Raw genomic sequence first — 21,729 nt, forward strand, 5'->3', positions numbered from 1 at the left:
TGCCCACCAGAAAGACAAGATCCAGCCTCATCCACCAGAACACAAGCACTAGTTCCCTCCACCAGGAAGCCTACACAAACCACTGAAGCAACCTTAGACACTGGGGACAGACACCAAAAACAATGGGAACTACAAACCTGCAGCCTGCAAAAAGGAGACCCCAAACACAGTAAGATAAGCAAAATGAGAAGACAGAAAAACACACAGCAGATGAAGGAGCAAGATAAAAACCCACCACACCTAACAAATGAAGAGGAAATAGACAGTCAACCTGAAAAAGAATTCAGAATGATAGTAAACATGATCCAAAATCTTGGAAATAGAATAGAAAAAATGCAAGAAACATTTAACAAGGACCTAGAAGAACTAAAGAGGAAACAAGCAATGATGAACAACACAATAAATGAAATTAAAAATACTCTAGAAGGAATCAATAGCAGAATAACTGAGGCAGAAGAAAGGATAAGTGACCTGAAAGATAAAATAGTGGAAATAATTACTGCAGAGCAAAATAAAGAAAAAAGAATGACAAGAACTGAGGACAGTCAAAGAGACCTCTGGGACAACACCAAACGCACCAACATTCGAATTATAGGGGCTCCAGAAGAAGAAGAGAAAAAGGAAGGGACTGAGAAAATATTTGAAGAGATTATAGTTGAAAACTTCCCTAATATGGGAAAGGAAATACTTAATCAAGTCCAGGAAGCACAGAGAGTCCCATACAGGATAAATCCAAGGAGAAATATGCCAAGACACATAGTAATCAAACTGTCAAAAATTAAATACAAAGAAAACATACTAAAAGCAGCAAGGGAAAAACAACAACACACAAGGGAATCCCCATAAGGTTAACAGCTGATCTTTCAGCAGAAACTCTGCAAGCCAGAAGGGACTGGCAGGACATATTTAAAGTGATGAAGGAGAAAAATCTGCAACCAAGATTACTCTACCCAGCAAGGATCGCATTCAGATTTGATGGAGAAATCAAAACCTTTACAGACAAGGAAGGAAAAGCTGAAAGAGTTCAGCACCACCAAACCAGCTTTACAACAACTGCTAAAGGAACTTCTCTAGGCAAGAAACACAAGAGAAGGAAAAGCCCTACAATAACGAACCCAAAACAATTAAGAAAATGGGAATAGGAACATACATATTGATAATTACCTTAAATGTCAATGAAATAAATGCTCCCACCAAAAGACAAAGATTGGCTGAATGGATACAAAAACAAGACCCATATATATGCTGTCTACAAAAGACCCACTTCAGATCTAGAGACACATACAGACTGAAAGTAAGGGGATGGAAAAAGATATTCCATGCAAATGGAAACCAAAAGAAAGCTGGAGTAGCAATACTCATATCAGACAAAATAGACTTTAAAATAAAGACTAATAGAAGAGACAAAGAAGGACACTACATAATGATCAAGCAATCGATCCAAGAAGAAGATATAACAATTGTAAATATTTATGCACCCAACATAGGAGCACCTCAATACATAAGGCAAATACTAACAGCCATAAAAGGGGATATCGACAGTAACACATTCATAGTAGGGGATTTTAACACCCCACTTTCACCCATGGACAGATCATCCAAAATGAAAATAAATAAGGAAACACAAGCTTTAAATGATACATTAAACAAGATGGATTTAATTGATATTTATAGGACATTCCATCCAAAAACAACAGAATACACATTTTTCTCTAGTACTCATGGAACATTCTCCAGGATAGATCATATCTTGGGTCACAAATCAAGCCTTGGTAAATTTAAGAAACTTGAAATTGTATCAAGTATCTTTTCCAACCACAATGCTATGAAACTAGATATCAATTACAGGAAATGATCTGTAAAACATACAAACACATGGACGCTAAACAACACATTACGTAATAACGAAGAGATCACTGAAGAAATCAAAGAGGAAATCAAAAAATACCTAGTAACAAATGACAATGGAGACACGACGACCCAAAACCTATGGGATGCAGCAAAAGCAGTTCAAAGAGGGAAGATTATAGCAATACAATCCTACCTTAAGAAACAGGAAACCTCTCGAATAAACAACCTAACCTTGCACCTAAAGCAATTAGAGAAAGAAGAACAAAAAAACCCCAAAGCTAGCAGAAGGAAATAAATCATAAAAGTCAGATCAGAAATAAATGAAAAAGAAGTGAAGGAAACGATACCAGAGATCAATAAAACTAAAACCTGGTTCTTTGAGAAGATAAACAAAATTGATAAACCGTTAGCCAGACTCATCAAGAAAAAAAGGGAGAAGACTCAAATCAATAGAATTAGAAATGAAAAAGGAGAAGTAACAACTGACACTGCAGAAATACAAAAGATCATGAGAGATTACTAAAAGAAACTCTATGCCAATAAAATGGACAACCTGGAAGAAATGGACAAGTTCTTAGAAATGCAAAGCCTGCCAAGACTGAATCAGGAAGAAATAGAAAATAAGAACAGACCAATCACAAGCACTGAAATTGAAACTGTGATGAAAAATCTTCCAACAAACAAAAGCCCAGGACCAGATGGCTTCACAGGCAAATTCTATCAAACATTTAGAGAAGAGCTAACACCTATCCTTCTCAAGCTCTTCCAAAATATAGCAGAGGGAAGAACACTCCCAAACTCATTCTACGAGGCCACCATCACCCTCATACCAAAACCAGACAAGGATGTCACAAAGAAAGAAAACTACAGGCCAATATCACTGATGAACATAGATGCAAAAATCCTCAACAAAATACTAGCAAACAGAATTCAACAGCACATTAAAAGGATCATACACCATGATCAAGTGCGGTTTACTCCAGGAATGCAAGGATTCTTCAATATACACAAATCAAACAATGTGAAAAACCATATTAACAAACTGAAGGAGAAAAACCATATGATCATCTCAATAGATGCAGAGAAAGCTTTCGACAAAATTCAACACCAATTTATGATTAAAACCCTGCAGAAAGTAGGCACAGAGGGAGCTCTCCTCAACATAATAAAGGCCATATATGACAAACCCACAGCCAACATTGTCCTCAATGGTGAAAAACTGAAAGCATTTCCACTAAGATCAGGAACAAGACAAGGTTGCCCACTCTCACCATTATTATTCAACATAGTTTTGGAAGTTTTAGCCACAGCAATCAGAGAAGAAATGGAAATAAAAGGAATCCAAATCGGAAAAGAAGTAAAGCTGTCACTGTTTGCAGATGACATGATACTATACCTAGAAAATGCTAAAGATGCTACCAGAAAACTACTAGACCTAATCAATGAATTTGGTAAAGTAGCAGGATACAAAATTAATGCACAGAAATCTCTGGCATTCCTATACACTAATGATGAAAAATCTGAAAGTGAAATAAGGAAAATACTCCCATTTATCATTGCAACAAAAAGAATAAAATATCTAGGTATAAACCTACCTAAGGAGACAAAAGACCTGTATGCAGAAAATTATAAGACACTGATGAAAGAAATTAAAGATGATACAAATAGATGGAGAGATATACCATGTTCTTGGGTTGGAAGAATCAACATTGTGAAAATGACTCTACTACCCAAAGCAATCTACAGATTCAATGCAATCCCTATCAAACTACCACTGGCATTTTTCACAGAACTAGAACAAAAAATTTCACAATTTGTATGGAAACACAAAAGACAGAACTGGAGGAATCAGGCTCCCTAACTTCAGACTATACTACAAAGCTAGAGTAATCAAGGCAGTATGGTACTGGCACAAAAACAGAAAGATAGATCAATGGAACAGGACAGAAAGCCCAGAGATAATCCCACACACATATGGTCACCTTATCTTTGATAAGGAGGCAGGAATGTACAGTGGGGAAAGAACAGCCTCTTCAATAAGTGCTGCTGGGAAAACTGGACAGGTACATGTAAAAGTATGAGATTAGATCACTCTGTAGCACCATACACAAAAATAAGCTCAAAATGGATTAAAGACCTAAATGTAAGGCCGGAAACTATCAAACTCTTAGAGGAAAACATAGGCAGAACACTCAAGATCCTTTTTGACCCACCTGCTAGAGAAATGGAAATAAAAACAAAAATAAACAAATGGAACCTAATGAAACTTCAAAGCTTTTGCACAGCAAAGGAAAGTGTAAACAAGACCAACAGACAACCCTCAGAATGGGAGAAAATATTTGCAAATGAAGCAACTGACAAAGGATTAATCTCTAAAATTTATAAGCAGCTCATGCAGCTCAATAACAAGAACACAAACAACCCAATCCAAAAATGGGCAGAAGACCTAAATAGACATTTCTCCAAAGAAGATATACAGACTGCCAACAAACACATGAAAGAATGCTCAACATCATTAATCATTAGAGAAATGCAAATCAAAACTACAATGAGATATCATCTCACACCAGTCAGAATGGCCATCATCAAAAACCCTACAAACAATAAATGCTGGAGAGGGTGTGGAGAAAAGGGAACACTCTTGCACTGCTGGTGGGAATGTGAATTGGTACAGCCACTATGGAGAACAGTATGGAGGTTCCTTAAAAATCTACAAATAGAACTACCATATGACCCAGCAATCCCACTACTGGGCATATACCCTGAGAAAACCATAATTCAAAAAGAGTCATGTACCAAAATGTTCACTGCAGCTCTATTTACAATAGCCCAGAGATGGAAACAACCTAAGTGTCCATCATTGGATGAATGGATAAAGAAGATGTGGCACATATATACAATGGAATATTACTCAGCCATAAAAAGTAACAAAATTGAGCTATTTTTAATGAGGTGGATAGACCTCGAGTCTGTCATACAGAGTGAAGTAAGTCAGAAACAGAAAGACAAATACCCTATGTATATGTATAACTGAACATATGTATATGTATAACTGATTCACTTTGTTGTAAAGCAGAAACTAACACACCATTGTAAAGCAATTATACTCTGATAAAGATGTAAAAGAAAAAGGCAAAAGTATCACCATTTATGATTAGATTATTTATATCAATAAAATTTTAGACCTTCCAATATGCATTCATCTACATATCTCTAAAGAATATCATGATTCCCTGATATAAACATCCGTGTCATTGTCTTTTTTCTTCCCCCCAACATCTTTATTGGAGTATAATTGCTCTACAACAATGCGTTAGTTTCTGCTGTGTAACACAGTGAATCAGTCATACATATATACAGGTATCCCCATATCTCCTCCCTCTTGCGTCTCCCTCCCACCCTCCCTATCCCACCCCTCTAGGTGGTCACAAAGCACCGAGCTGATCTCCCTGTGCTATGCAGCTGCTTCCCACCAGTCATCCATTCTACATTTGGTAGTGTATATATGTCCATGCCACTCTCTCACCTCGTCCCAGCCCACCCCTCCCCTTCTCCGTGTCCTCAAGTCCACTCTCCACATCTGTGTGTTTATTCCTGTTCTGCCCGTAGGTTCTTCAGAACCCTTTTTTTTTTTTTTTTTTTTTAGATTCCATATATATGGGTTAGCATACAGTATTTGGTTTTCTCTTAAGGAAAGTATACAACCTTACCTTTCTGGGTTTTTTCTGCAATAATATGCTATTTGTTTGATATTACATATTCTTCAGTAATGACGTAGTTTTGTGATATAATATATATCTTATAATCTTACCAAGATTCCAAATTGTAAAGAGCAGAAAAAAATAAATAAGAGCAATTTTTAAGAGAATAAAAGCCTTTGGCCTTCTAATGAATTTTTAAGTGGCACATCTTAAAGCAGAAAATAAATTAAGCTGGAAAAGAAAAACAGATGTAGGCACAGAACTATTTTGAAAATCCAAGAATTGCATTATCTGAGCATATAAAATGGCTCAACAAGGCTACTTATTAAACAATTAACTCATTCTTTAAACTATAACGTGTTTTATTTGTAAACCAGTATCATTTTTATTTTAACATACACTTCCAAATATACCCTGGAGTCATTTTTGGAAAATAATTAGTCCTAAAAAACAAAAAAGGAGTAGGCTGTATTACTACTGCCCTGTGATTTTATTAAAAATTAAATACTCTTTAGAGGTATTATTCAGTAAGATATTAAAAATATTTTTTTTCCAGGGCTTCCCTGGTGGCGCAGTGGTTGGGAGTCCGCCTGCCGATGCAGGGGACACGGGTTCGTGCCCCGGTCCGGGAGGATCCCACATGCCGCGGAGCGGCTGCGCCCGTGAGCCATGGCCGCTGAGCCTGCGCATCCGGAGCCTGTGCTCTGCAACGGGAGAGGCCGCAACAGTGAGAGGCCCGCGTATCGCAAAAAAAAAAAATACTTTTTCCAAAGTTATTTACAATGTATTTCCACATCACAGACTTACTGGACACTTGAATTTGCAGTGAAATATCTGTTACCCTTTCTTCCTTGATTAACCGTTGCTCTAACTGCGACATGCTGCATTAATTTTTAAGGCTTTTAAAGTGGAAATTACAATGCCTGCTGTGATAATTGTAATACTACCCTAACTGTGGCAATCACTTTAAAACTACTTCTTTGCTTATCATTAGCAATGCTAAGTGATAAAAATAATTATATCAAGAGTATTCTGGGAAATGACTGTTTAACAGTTTTTAATATTCTGAAAAGCTCAATCTAGATAACTCTCAGTACCATGGATTAGGATACTGTCTGATGGCACGGACCCTTCTAAATTTCCTCTAATTAAGTAAAATCCCCAGATGGTTCTCAATCAATCAATCCCCCCAACCCCTCTTCTCTCTAGCTACCTCCCTTATAGCCAGGCTCATTGAACCAGCTGCCAAACCAGGCTGACAACAGAATAATCAAGGTAGAGCAATTTCCTGGGATCAAATCAATTCAGATTCAAGCCTGAAAGGCTTAGAGCTGCTTTACCTTGGGGCAACTAGTCATCCAGTAAGTGTCAGATGGGTTAAAGTGAAAAGCACTCCACAATGAGTGCAAAGTGATCACTTCCTCCATCTTTTATATGTCCAAGAAATTCATACGTAAAAACGAAAGCATCTTTTCCATGACAGCTCATCTGTCATGAAATAAGCATCTGTCACTCTTAAGTGCTGACAATTGATTTTATAAATATAATTGCCCTACATTTTGCTTTCTTTTGAAAGAAAGTCGACTTATCCAAATGACTGTTCTTCTGGAACACTCAGAGTTCTTGACAAGTGACAAATGACAAAGCAGAAGTGATAAACCAAGACTAAACATGAATAAAAATCAATCATGACTTTCCTGCTTATTACCTTAGAAACATCTGGGTTTAATTCAATGCAAAGATACAGTTGAGAATCAACATAGGAGCATAAAATCCATTTAAAGTAACTGATTATACAAGAGAAAAGATGATGTGAAATGCATACACAGATCAATGAAATGCTTTTTGTCGCTATCAAAGAGGCACAAAAGTCTTAAAGAGGTTTGAGATCTGATAATACCGTCAGCGAGATTATCAATGTCACCCACTTAACTTATAGAAGCTGCCAGAAAATGCTCCAGCAGTAACGGCTGCATTTTAAACGCTTCTTTCTAACCAATACTGAAGTTGAAATATACAAATAAATGAGATTTTAAAATAAATGCATTGGGGGAAAAGGCATGTGATATTAAGGAAGATTTTGTGATTCTCTTCCATTTGGATATTAAAGAATAATTTCAAATTAGGGAACTAAAAGCTATACTAGAGGAGGAGAGTGGATCTATTTTAAGCGTAAACTCTGGAAAGCCACAGAATGTTAAAAGATTACAAAGGCTTTAAAATGCTTTTAAAAACTAAGTTACCTTTTACCTTGAAATAGTCTAGACATAAAGACTCTTCTATCAAGAACATCTTGATAGGTTATATGCACAGCATAGCATTCAAGTGTTTGTTCAAAGGACATATGAATGAATGGTTGGTCACAGCAAAAACCAGTCCTCAGGAATCTGGCTTTTATACCTGATTATTCTTGTCCGTCAGCTGATCAAGAGTTTCAGATTGTTTCTCCAGTGCTCGCTCTAACTTCTTATGCTTAAGCTTCCACTGCCTAATGGACTCCAGAGCTTTCAGCTTCAGCTCTTCTCTCCTCTCCTCTGCCACCTGTCTCAGGGCCTCCGACTGCTGGAACTCAAGGAGGTACTGCTCGGCCTGCTTGGTTGCATCCTCAGCATGCTGAGTCAGCTTTGAGATCTGGAGGTCAGCGCACTTATGTCTGGCGTCACATGTCTCAAAGTGATTCTGGATCTCCTTCAGTTCATCCAACATCTCTAGTTGCTGTTTCTCCCTGTTCTCCAATTCACATGTTAAATTCTAGGAGGAAAGCATGTGAGATATCAGGAACACGTTCTTGTCAAAATTAGATGCATAACATATCATCAAACAAGAATCACTAACGTCACTAAATTAGCAATCAATCTAGAAAATATGATCTTTTTCCATGTACTTTATGATCACATTAGTTGAGAATAATTTTTTATAAAAATATTTTCTTTTTTAGACTACTTCATTATCCAAAAAGGAAAAATATTTTTTTTTCCAATTGACTGTCACTAAAATAGAAGGTCTTGCTGATGAGAAAAACAATGTGCATTACTTTAGTAAGAACCTAGTGTTCTGTACAACTGAAGAAACGTCAATGTTTTAAAATTTGTCAGATATCAGAGCAATTATATGCAATCATACGTAATGCTTCACTTTTTGGCAGCACCTAAAATTTTGTTATAATAAAATAAAACTCTGGGGCTTCCCTGGTGGCACAGTGGTTGAGAGTCCGCCTGCCGATGCAGGGGACACGGGTTCGTGCCGGGGTCTGGGAAGATCCCACATGCCGCGGAGCGGCTGGACCCGTGAGCCATGGCCGCTGAGCCTGCGCGTCCAGAGCCTGTGCTCCACGACCGGAGAGGCCACAACAGTGAGAGGCCCACGTACCGCAAAAACAAAAACAAAAACAAAATAAAACTCTGTAACAAAAAATGAGCATTGATGATAGAAACATCAGTAATAGATAACACTGTATGTGAAAGTCCATTTAAAAGACTCTATAGATAGGTTATTTCCAGCTAAATCAACATAATGTTGTAAGTTGATGAACTTACCTCGAGCTTATATAAATCACTGCAGGATAGATTTTTAAATAAACTTACATTTATGTGGAATACATACCTAATCAAGAAAAGAACCTAACTTTTTTTTCTTTTTTTTTTAAGAACCTAAACTCTTAAAAGCTAGCTTCCTCAAACCAAAAGTGGTCAATAATACATTTGGAACTTAACACTTAATCATCATGATTCACACATATTTTTAATCTGAGAAGAATGGGCAAAGATGGATTGTTAACTTCAAAAGTGAGAGGACATTATATAACATTCTATACAAATAAAAGAATGAACATAATCATTAACATTAAGCCATTCTTGTAAAACTCTGGAAGGGAGTGACAAGTTCAAATACAAGTGCTTCCAATGTATCCCATAAGCTGTCCCTCCTGAGCCTTAGTTTCCAAATACCTGTGGTTACAACGGTGGCATGAAAATGTCATGTGTCCAAGTAAGACTAGGTTCAGAAGGCTAAGATGATGCTGCAAGCTGGACAAACAATAAATATCATCTACACTGTCCTGAAGCACCTACAGAGACTGGAAACATTTAAAAACCTCCTATGACTCTAACAGCAGAATGTTCAGTTCCAGATTCATCATCCCTGAACTGTGGCTCAAATAAAGTTAAATTTCTCTCATGATTAAAGTCATGGTGTGACATTATGGCAATAACATAAAAATAATGCCTCGAAAACAAGAGGTTTGCATTTGCTCAGTTTGCTAAATTCAATGCAGCCTGGAAGAGATGAGTCACTCTTATCCACCCAAACAAAACAGTAAATTGAGAACTGTGCACTTGTTTGTGTGGAAAATTCTAAAATGAGATCAGAAAACCCTAGTGATGGTGGTTTACCCCTTTGCCCTTATCTAAAAGTTTTACCACTATGCCAGAAATCAGCTTTATTAACAAGCAGTAGTCAAGTGGTTTCCAGATCAACAGAGAGACACCATTTTTTTCCCCACAACAAAGACTTGGGAGACTGGTTTCACTTGCTATGTGTTAGGCAGATAATTTACAGAAAGGTTAATAAGATCTGGCTACAACACCAAAGAAGATAATAATCTAACTGTGGAGATATTCAGACTATCAGCTAAATTACAAGAGTGGATAGTACAAGGTGACGACAGACAGCTACTTGAACGGGTCTATATTCTACAGCGTGGCTGGGGAGGGTCTCTTAGGAGGTGACATATGAGCTGAGATCTAAATAAGAAGGAGCTGGCAATAATAACAACACAACTACTACTACTACTACTAAAGTTTATTAAGCAGTTAAGTTGTGCAAGGGATAGTGCAAATGCTTTATACGAATTACCTCATTCAATGCCACCACAAAACTAAAGTAAGGCACTCTTACTATCTTGGTTTTACTGAAAGGTAACAAACACTTGGAACTTGCCCAAGTTCACATACCTAACAAGTGAGAGCACAGGATTCAGACCCAGATAGTCTGACTCCAGAGCCCATGTTTTCAACTCTTTACTAAGCTTTCAGATTCCCAGAGGACCCTAACTCCATGCCTCTTAGGTCACCCACTCCCATAGTCCTATCCTAGGGTTTTTTTCAGAACTGTCACCTTTGAAGCAAAAGGTATGTCCAACCCCACCCCTCCCCATTATCTCCCCCTCAGGCCTCTGGCTTTATCTACCAATCTTCCCAGTTCCCTTTTCTTCTCCTTTTCTTCTGATACATCTGTTCCTCATTGTCAAGAGGATGACCATTCCCTTGATATTCCTTTTGCTGATTTTAAATTCCAGGCTCTTTAACCTAATTTTCTTAATTTCACTTTAGCCACTCCCTTGCTCACATCTCAAACTCCCTTTAAAAACTGCTCATCTACTGAACTTGAACAGCAAAACCACCAACTCTGGAGGAACTACAAAAATCTCCTATTTCCTATATCAGGTTACTCAGTCCTCCAAGGAAAATCACACATGAGTATCAGGCGATGTGATGGGACACTGAAAGCCATCCTCAGTGCCCAGAAATTCTTCTGCAGGCCCCCACCCAGTCCACTGTACTATCTCTGAACCTAACAGCTTTTTACTCACTGTAGGATATAACATAGCTCCCCCGTGAGAAATAAAATTGAGGCTATTAGGCAGGACACCCCCCAAATTTCCTACATGTACCATCCTGAATCTTACCAATGGTTACTCTCTCCTCCTCTCTAGGCTCTGAGGAAAAGGGATCTTTTAGAGAAACTAGCCTACCTTTGCTATTTCCTTCCACATCCATCAAGGGATTCACTATACCAGTTATGTCCTCTCCTTCATGTACTGAACCTCTCTTTCCCTACTAGATCATTCTTCTCTACTTCTCCCACCTTAAAAAACACAGTAATTTTTTTTTAAACTAAACAAACAAAACAACCTTTATCAATCTGACATGATCTTCTAACCAGCACCCTGTACTCTTCCCTTCCTGTTAAACTCCTGCAAAGAGCAATCTACACTTGATGCCCCACAATCTTATTTCCAATTCACCTCTCGATTCACTGGTACCGGTCCCGATACACAATTAAAATAACTCTCATCAAGATCCCCAAAGATAACCTACAGCCAAATACAATGGACTCTACAAATCTTTCCTAATATCCTTGTTGAATGTGGCACTGCCAATTACTTCTGCTCATTCTTAATCTCTCTTCTTCCCTGACTTTCATAATATACTCTTCACTAGTTCTCCTTTTTCTTCCTGTTTTTTCATAGTCTCCTTCCCTGGGTCTCTTCAAATATTTGGCTTTTAAATAGAGATAACTGTATAGGGTTCTAGTATTAAGCATCATTCCATCTAGACAATGCCTTTGGTGGTAAGTATATAGGTAAACAGAGATATAAGTGATTCCTAATTCAGAGCCAGACTCATCTTCTCAACTCCAAACCTTTAAATATCTAATTACATAATGACTTTCTACACTTGGTAATTCCACGGGCATCTTAATTTCAGCACGTCAAAAAAGTGAATTTATTGGATGCCCAACTCCTAACAAAAAAATAGTCTTTTTAAAATAGCAGTAAAGGCTCTCCGCTGAGGAAGGATAAAAATGGAGGTGGACTTGTGTATTTAAATACAGTGAGAAAGTTGGAAATAACTGCTGTAGGAAAAGAGAAAATCAACAAGAGATAAATGTTTAAAAGCTGACAAATATAAATGAGGTTACAGTTAGACAGTCTCAAATTTCTAATGGATCCAAGAGTATACAAAATTCTTCGAATTTCTCCAGCATTTCTTTTGAATCCAGAAATAAAATAAGTTCAGCATTACTTATCCTTCTGTAATTACAGAGCACAAGAATAGGCACAGGATTAATATATGCAAGCCCAGAGCTTAACAACATAATAGGAAGATACTATTCAGTCACCCTTTTGACATTCTCTTTAATCCATCTTCCTCAAAAAACCAATCAGAATAATCTCATTGTAATAAACATTTCTCCCCCACAAATCAAAAGATTATGCTATAGAACCCTCATAACAATTCCTCCAATAAACACACACACTCATACATACATACACACACATCACACACATATACACAGAGAGAGCACATGAAGCATACAAACACATCATTATGCATGGATAAATGCTTTCAAGGTAGGCACGTATAGTAAATATTAGTATCCTCCTATGTACTACATGAAACGTTAAATGGAAGGCAATTTTCTTATTTATTCCATTATGATGATTTTCAATGCCAACATTACTGTCATACATTCCTGGAAGCACCTTCTACCCTGAAGAACTTTTTATATTTAAATTGTGTGAAATTATCTCAGCTACTAAAGCTGGTTAAATTTCATATTAATTAAGCCCATTATTTATTTCTCACTATGTAAGTAACCATCAAAGATAAGAACAATCCAGAAACACACTTTTTACCAAGAATTCCTTCCAGTTGGAGGGGAGGAAAAAACTTTAGAATCCTAAAGGGAACCTTTTTAGTTTCTGTGGCTGGGCCTGAGAATTAAACTAACATAAGACAGATTAACAGGAGAAAAGAACATGAATTTTATTTAATACTTTTATGTATACATAGGAGCCTTCACAGAAAAAAGAAGATGCAAAGAAGTGGTTGGGACTGAGCGCTTATATACCTTTTTAACAAAGAATTTATGGAGAGATGACAAGACAAAGGAAAAGGGATTTAATAGTGGGAAAGTGACTAGGAAATATATGGGGGAATGAAAGATAAGGGTTATTTTAGGTTTGTTTGTACAGATTCATTTTGGCATCAACTCCCAGTCTTCAATGATGACAGTGTTCTTCTCTTCCTGGTACAGAGAGAGCACCTTCCTCATGGGAAATACTGACCTGCTTTTAGGTAGAAACAGGAGGTCAGAGAGCCCTTCCTGCATCTACTGGTTCTCAAGTGCCCTTGGCTGAAAATACTCAATATGCCAAAGTGGCATATTTTCAGGTGGCATGTTCTGATTCCCTTCACAGTACATTACCAAAAGATTTATAAAGGCTCTCCAACTTACTAAAACTTCATACATTTGAATGGATTTCTTTTCTCTTTCCTTCTTCAGGTGGGAAAATATATTAATGGGTAGTTGTGTTGAGGGTCTCAGGTTTGGTGATAGCTAGAAGGGTTCACAGAACTAGAAGCATATAGTGGTACTTATGGTAAGATTTATTAGAGTGAAAAAATACAATGCAAAATCAGCAAAGGGTAAAGGACATGCAGTGAAGACCAGTGGAAACCAGGTACAAGCTTCCAAGAGTCTTCTCCTTCCCAGTGGAAACACACAAGACATGTTCAATTCTTCCAGCAGTGAATTCTGACAACACGTGTGAAGTGTTGTCTACCAGGGAAGCTCATCAGAGACTCAGTGCCCACAGTTTTAATTAGGGGCTAGTCACTTAGGTACTGTCTGCCTAGTATGTACCAAAATTCCAGACTCCCAGAAGGAAAGCAGGTGTTCAGCATAAACCACATTTTGTTTGTACAAAAGGTCCAGTCACAGTGAGCTACCCTTATCATTTAGAAAAGGTTTCATATCAATGTAGAGAAATGATTATCACTCAAGTTCCTAGATGCCAGACAAGGGCCTACCTTGCAAGCAGGCCCTCCTGAGGAAAGCTGTCTCAGGCCTATTAAGTTAACTCTTCTCTTCCCAGTAGTAAAATGGCCAAAGAACAGAAAGGAAAAAAGATAATAACGCCCTAAATAAGTTCTTAATTAAAAAACAATTAACTATAAATAATACCTGTAAAACAATGCATTTAGAAGTTGATAGAAAAGAACCCTCTCCCTTTAAAATTGGTTGGCTTTGGCTGCCATTGGCTCCCTCTTTAATAGCTGCAGTGGTTGTACTCAAATTCTAAGAAAATTATAGACGGCCTACTCATATGAATAAGGCATTAAAACACAAATAGGAAAAAAAAGAGAGATATTCTATTAAAAAATAATGTAGATAGGACCCACCATAAATTCTAGCATTAATGGATCACACATCTAAGATCATAATTTTACATATTTTGATTACAAGGGATATTTATCAAGTTGAAATTACAAAAGTGGAAAAATTGGATGAGGTAGGAGAATAATGGAGCAAGTATACAGAATAAAGAAATCAGCTCTGTCTAGCATACAAAAATCTTTCCACCCACCTTCTTCCCATTTCTCATATTCATGAAGAAGAATTGCTAAGCCTACATTTAAAACATTTTCCATGAGGAATTAATTAAGGGAGAAAAAGTAGACTATGGTGTAAGTGGCAACAATGATTATTTGTTCAACGATGTAACTAAAATACAACAAAATACAATTTCTCCTCTACTCTTAATTGACAGTCAACACACACAAAAGATTAGGCACCTTAGTGAACATTTAAAAGTAAAAACATGAAAGAAGATGTGGCACATATATACAATGGAATATTACTCAGCCATAAAAAGAAACAAAATTGAGTTATCTGTAGTGAGGTGGATGGACCTAGAGTCTGTCATACAGAGTGAAGTCAGAAAGAGAAAAACAAATACCATATGCTAACACATATATATATGGAATCCAAAAAAAAAAAAAAAAAGGTCATGAAGAACCTAGGGGCAGGACGGGAATAAAGACGCAGACCTACTAGAGAACAGACTTGAGGATACGGGGAGGGGGAAGGGTAAGCTGGGACAAAGTGAGAGAGTGGCATGGACATATATACACTACCAAATGTAAAACAGCTAGTGGGAAGCTGCATAGCACAGGGAGATCAGCTCGGGGCTTTGTGACCACCTAGAGGAGTGGGATAGGGAGGGTGGGAGGGAGGGAGATGCAAGAAGGAAGAGATATGGGGATATATGTAGCTGATTCACTTTGTTATAAAGCAGAAACTAACACACCATTGTAAGGCAATTATATTCCAATAAAGATATTAAAAAAATAAAATAAAATAAAAGTGAAACCCTGCCCCAAATAAGCCAGGGTACAGTGAATGGCATTTATTTTAAATAAACATTTCCATATACAGTATTATGTACTTCATGTGGAAACTTGTAATGGTAATGAGAAAACAGCTAGACTTAAAAGACTCCAAAGTAACACCTATAGGGAGACGGTGGCATACCACGGAAAGAGCATGGCTTGAGTTCAAATCCCAGCTCTGCCAGTCTATGACCTTAGAAGAACTGCTTACTATCTGTGAACCAAAGTAACAAGTGAATTTATAAAATGGGCTCAGAAACATTTACACCACAGAAGAATGATGACCTACATGAGATCACTTAGATAAAACAGCTGGAAGAGTGACTGGCACATTTCAGAAACTCAACAATGATAGCTCATTATAACTAACTAGAAACAATGTTAGAATTAAAGAAGCAATCCAATGCCTACATTTTAGAGATAAGGAAATGGAAGGCAGCAGAAGATAAAGTGATCAATCCAAGATAAGGGAGATAGTTTTCAGCCACAGGTCCCTAATATTCAAACCAATATTGATCCCACATCAGTATATTACTGACTTGGATACTAGCCAACCTTCTTAATAATTAAATAAGTTGCCATGCTCCTTCCTGAGACAGAAGGAAATCCTGAATAGGAATTATACAATCTCTGATGCATAGAAGTTTCTAGAACTTTTTCTGAAACAGAGAGAAAAACCACAGGATAAGGTTGACTTGGGTTAAAAAAAACCAGAAAAGTACTGTAAGAGAAATACTGATTGGGGCAAATATGACCAAGCAGGAGGGAAGCAATATCAACGGTAACTACTAGAAACAGGATTTAAGTTTGTAAATTTAAGAGAAACTATTCTGATCAGCAAGACCTCATAAAGAAGGAGACAAAGTAAGGACACAATGGACAAACTAAAGTGTAAAGAAGAGAAAAGACTGGGTCACTGATGGAAAGGAGATGAGCATCCATGACCAATGATAGCATGCGCAAGAGCCGCAGAGTGGGCGAGCCATCTGAGGCTGCTCATGAAGAGTAATAGCTCAAGAGGGCTAAAGAAGACTGGAAGGTAAGTTGAGAAATCAGGTTGCGGGGATGCCAAAATCCAGTTTAAGCTTTCAACAGTTTTTAAGCAAGGGTGTAACATGATCAGACATGTGCTTGAGAAAGATTAATCACCAAAGGACATTATCCTAACACTAGGATAGTAAAATATTATAGCAACATTAAAAATCATTGAAGATCATCCTTTTAAAGCAGGAAAGGACTTTGAGAACCAATTCTTCTCTCATCTAAGTTCAATTTCAGCAATCAAATTCGATGGAGCTGGTTTACAACAGACAAGAAGGAACAGTGGCATTTAAGAGACAAGAAAAAAAAAAAACACTATTGACACTTGTCAGTCTTCCTAAAGAAAATACAGATATATTTCCCTTCAGTCCAATAAACACTTACTGCATTCAACAACAACCAAGCTGCCAAGACACAAAGCTGAGTAAGACAGTATGGTTCTATGTTCTACTCCTCTGGAGAACCATACAGCCTAGTTGGGGAAGCAGACATGTAAGTTATTTTGAATAAATGTGATAAATATGAGCAATTCTTTCTTCTCTATTTCAAATTTTGCCTCTTCCCCGTTTATGCTACCAAATATATACTTATGTTTTATTCTTCTATGTCTTTACCTGATTATATAATGTTTTCTAACAATAATTATTTGTCCAAAGAAAAGAGCCCCGAACAACATTAGGGAGTGACAAAGGGAACAAAAAGAAGATAATTCAAAGTTGCTGCTGAAAGTAATAAACAGAGAGTGAGAAAGAGAGGGAAGGATGGGGAAGAGAGAGACAGAAACAGAGATAGAGAGACAATGAATGCTCATGCCAGCCAATCCCAGAACTCAAACAACCAACAGCACTACGGCAAGAGCATGCCTAGCACTCCTGCCCTGTTTCCCTCTGATGCCTTCTTTCAGGATGGACATGGCCTTAACATTGGTGTTGGTAGGGGAAACGGGATTGAAAGGAGTACGGGGAAGAGGAAAAAGATTAACAAGAAAATCTGATCAATAAGACACCTTTCCCAAATATTCACAAATAAAGCCTTCTGTAAGAATTCAAATAATTTGATTCTGTAATGTTTGGAAAAAATACCAAAATAGGGGCAAGCCAAATGGAAATACAATCATGTGTAAAGACTCTATTTACTAATGAAAAATACAACAGTTGTACCTATACATACACACTTTTTCGTGTGCTAAACACACGCACTATAAAATTATGTGGTGTTTGTATTATACTCATTTTACCAAAAATAAAGAATATTTTAAAATTTTAATTATTATAGAGATTAAGAATTTTTACATCTTGGCATCAATGACAACTTCATTTTAAGCATAAAATATTTTGGTTTAAAAACCCTTGGTTGGAAACACAACTCTTAATTATAATATTTACCATTTAAAAACACACAAACCACAATAGAATAATCTGTTTTACAATACAGTTCCTAGAAACCCAATAGAATAAAAGTAGTAACTGTTTGAATGTACCAAAGTGATACACTGAAACAAAAATGATGTTTAAAGCATAAAGCTCAGTTCATTACAAGGGAAAAAAAACAGTGACATTAAAGCTAATAAATAACAAGCCTCAAGTAGAATACCATTTGAAATAGAATTCAGTTAATCATCTTTAACACTATGTGAACAATGTATTTGTTCAATAATTCCAGCCCAAAATATGACTTCCTTAAAGCAGGGACAAGATGAAAATGCTGACTGAAGAAAACAGTAACATTATATCCAAAACGAGATGCAAAGAGCCCAGTGAGGAAGATGATTAACTCAAGTAACAGGAAAAAATATTAAAATTTTATATTTTTTGTTTTTATTGAAATTAAACTCTTTTCCAGCATGTTGGAACATTTTTGTTTTCATGTGACCAGTTAATTGTATTCATAGATGATTTAGTTTCAACTAAAATGGACAGGAAGCTTTAAAAAAAAAAAACTGTAAAGAAACTACAGGTTGAATATAACATTACTAATGCATGGATATGTGTTTGTAAATGTGATATTAGGTCTAACATGAATTCAACCTGTGTTTGCCAAGTACCACCAGGTTAGGCTCAAAAGCTATGAAAAAGATAAGGCAAGGTCATGTTTCTCAACAGAAAGAAAAACCTGATTACTGCACTGTTGTGTATGACCCAATAGTAGTCAGCCTCTAGCCCCACTTCCTAATATACTCTCCTATTCCATGGAGGCTACAAAACCAAATGCTCAGCACTCCCTAGAGCTAGGTTCCAGGGGCAAATCAGATGCAATGCAGAGAGATTTAGAGATTTAGAATGTGGAAGAGAGGTAGGGACCATATACTTGCTAATTTGGCTTTTTACTTCTTGCCATCAAGGTCATAAAAGATAAAATTTATTCTGTTCTGTAGTGAATCTCTCCCTTTGTGCTATCCATCCTTTCTTGGAAGCCTAGGCAGGGCCACATCTGCCAACATTATAAACAACTATTGTATAAAATACCTAAAGCAGTTCTATTTCCCATACTAAACCCTAACTGATATTATAAAGTTTTGCCTTTACTGAGTAAATAAAAGAACTAACAGATTTAATAGGATTTCACCAGAAATTCTCAGATTCTCAATTAAGCCATGCCCCAATCACCTCTACTGGGAAATTAACTTGACATATTCTTACATGTCTTGATGAACTCATTCATTTCAGCATAATTCAGGTGTTTTATGAACAGATACCGAGAGGACAACTAATCAATTTTCCACAGTAGGAAGAACTAAGGCAAGTCTCTTTTAATAAAAGAACTCAAATCAGTCAAAACAAGTGTGGTAGCACTGAAATATACCTACATGCAGTTAAAATAGGCCACCACTCATTGGGATCATACTATTTAAAACTTTTTTTTAAAGTCATGATTGGTTAAAATCTATGAGTCAATTATTTTTAACTCAAGCAAAACACGTATTAATAATCTTTAAAAACTGCTTCAAACCCTTAATGAGTGAGGGATCAGCCACATAAAACATCAGGGGCCATTATGGTAACCATGTCACAAATATTCTTCCTTTAAAAACATTAACCTTCTGCCTTTTCTATCATACTAATTTTGACCACATATACTATTATCATTTTCTTTTCCCCCAATGAAGCAGAGACACACAAAGGATGTTACTTCCAAATAATAGGTTCCTCAGTCTTTCTCAGTGATTAAAAATAATTATTTCTCCACAAGTCCTATGAGAACATATCTGCTTCATACAATTACAGTTTCCTTGTACTTTTTAATGAAACATGATACTAAGCTTAAGCAAAGTACACAAAGTAATGTTCAATTAATTAAATACATTCATCTCTTTGTGAAGAAATAAAATATTAACTTCTGCTTCATTAGCAGTGATGTTCACTACACGGAACATTTTAAATACACATTTCTTCAGAGCGTTTAACTTAAAACACAGGGGGACATATAATTATCATCTAAGGCCCCAGCAACACACTAGGGGAATTCTGACCCTGGCACACATATCTCAAAGTACATTTGCGTTTTCTTAATTTTTCTCATACTCTATAGACTGATAAATTTAACTCTGCAACTCTGATGTTTAAAGTAGGCACTCTGGGAAAAGAAAATTTGAATACAGATAGGATAAAACTGTTCTAAGCAACTGCTTTAAGCAGATTGGTATTTGGGACAACCCTTGTTGGAGGTGGAACAACCTGTGGTTACACACTTGCTATGAAATGCAACAGCCCAAAGCAGGTATCGGAGAAAGATGTTCACCTGTGACTTTCCAGTGTTGATGTGGCAGCTTAGAGGATGAAGATAAATTATGTAGTTCAACTAAAGAAATATTATTCCTAATTATATGACATATCATGAAGAGGAGAAACTAAGTGTAACATAGCACAATACTATTGCTCTACATCATTATAGAGCATTACGATTTATTTGAAACAGATCAGACACATTGTCTTATATGATACAATAACCTTGTGCAATTGGGAGAAATCAATTTTTCTATTTTAGACAGAAGGAGAAAAGAGAAGCTAAGGAAAGCTAAATGAGATAAAAGAGGCCTATTTTCTTTTTGTAAAGTAAAGTGTTTTGAACAAAACTAATGATCCCTTGAGATACCACCTCACACCCATTCAGGTGGCTACTACTTTAAAAAAAAAAAACAAACCAGAAAACAGAAAACAAGTGGTGGAGAAATTGGACGTCTGTGCACTGTTGATGGGAAAATAAAATGGTACAGCGGCTCTAGTAAACAGGATGGTGGTTCCTCAAAAGATTAAACACAGAATTACCATATGATCCAGCAATTCCTCTTCTGGGTATGTACCCCAAAGAACTGGAAGCAGGTCTTGAAGAGATGTTTGGATACCCATGTTCAAAGCAGCGTTATTTACAATAACTGAAATATGGAAGCAACCCAACTATTCATCAACTGACGCATGGATAAGCTATATATATATATATATATATATATATATATATATATATATATATATATATACACAATGAATATTATTCAACCTTAAAAGGGAGGAAATTCTGCAATATGCTACAACATGGATGAACCTTGAGGATATGAGGATATTATGGTAAGTGAAATAGCCAATCGCAAAAAGACAAATACCATATGACTCCGCTTACATGAGGTATTGATATTTAGAGTAGTCAAAATCATAGACACAAAGTATAGTGGTCATTGCCAGATGCTGGGGGGAGGGGAGAATGGGGGGTTACTGTTTTAATATGTTCAGAGTTTCAGTGGGGATGGGGATGGATGATGTGATAGCTGCACAGCAATCTGAAAGTATTTAGTACCACTGAGCGGTTCACTGAAAAATGGTTAAGAAGTTAAGTTTTACGTTATGTGTACTTTACCACAAAAAAGGAAAAATAAAAATAATCCCTTTTTTAACTATGGTAGACATAGAAGGGGATGGCTTTGAGAAATGCTTCTATAATCAGCCCCTCAATAAAGTCAAAGAATATGATCCTCCCCCCACACAGCCAGACCACATTCAGACAATCAAAGTAAAATCAGTGTTTTCTATACCAATGAGAATTCAAGATATGGCTCCTAAGCCAATTTCATACCATCTAATCACATTGCCACCTGTTAATTCCACTGATATTTAAAGTTCAGTAAAATTAAAAATTCAGTCACACTGACCTCATTTCAAGTGCTCAATACGTACATCTGGCTAACT

General features: G+C 36.7%; 1 protein-coding gene across 2 annotated transcripts in view; it reads right to left on the reverse strand.

The window, feature by feature from the left end:
• Nucleotides 1–21,729, reverse strand: part of CEP128 (centrosomal protein 128) — a 436,342-nt gene that overhangs the window by 290,028 nt on the left and 124,585 nt on the right. For both annotated transcript variants that reach the window (XM_032624894.1, XM_032624895.1), the window contains one exon: nt 7,953–8,303. In XM_032624894.1, coding sequence (XP_032480785.1) covers nt 7,953–8,303 — 351 coding nt within the window. The remainder of the gene's footprint in view (nt 1–7,952; nt 8,304–21,729) is intronic.

This window comes from Phocoena sinus, chromosome 2, assembly GCF_008692025.1.
Source record: "Phocoena sinus isolate mPhoSin1 chromosome 2, mPhoSin1.pri, whole genome shotgun sequence".
Taxonomy (NCBI): Eukaryota; Metazoa; Chordata; class Mammalia; order Artiodactyla; family Phocoenidae; genus Phocoena; species Phocoena sinus.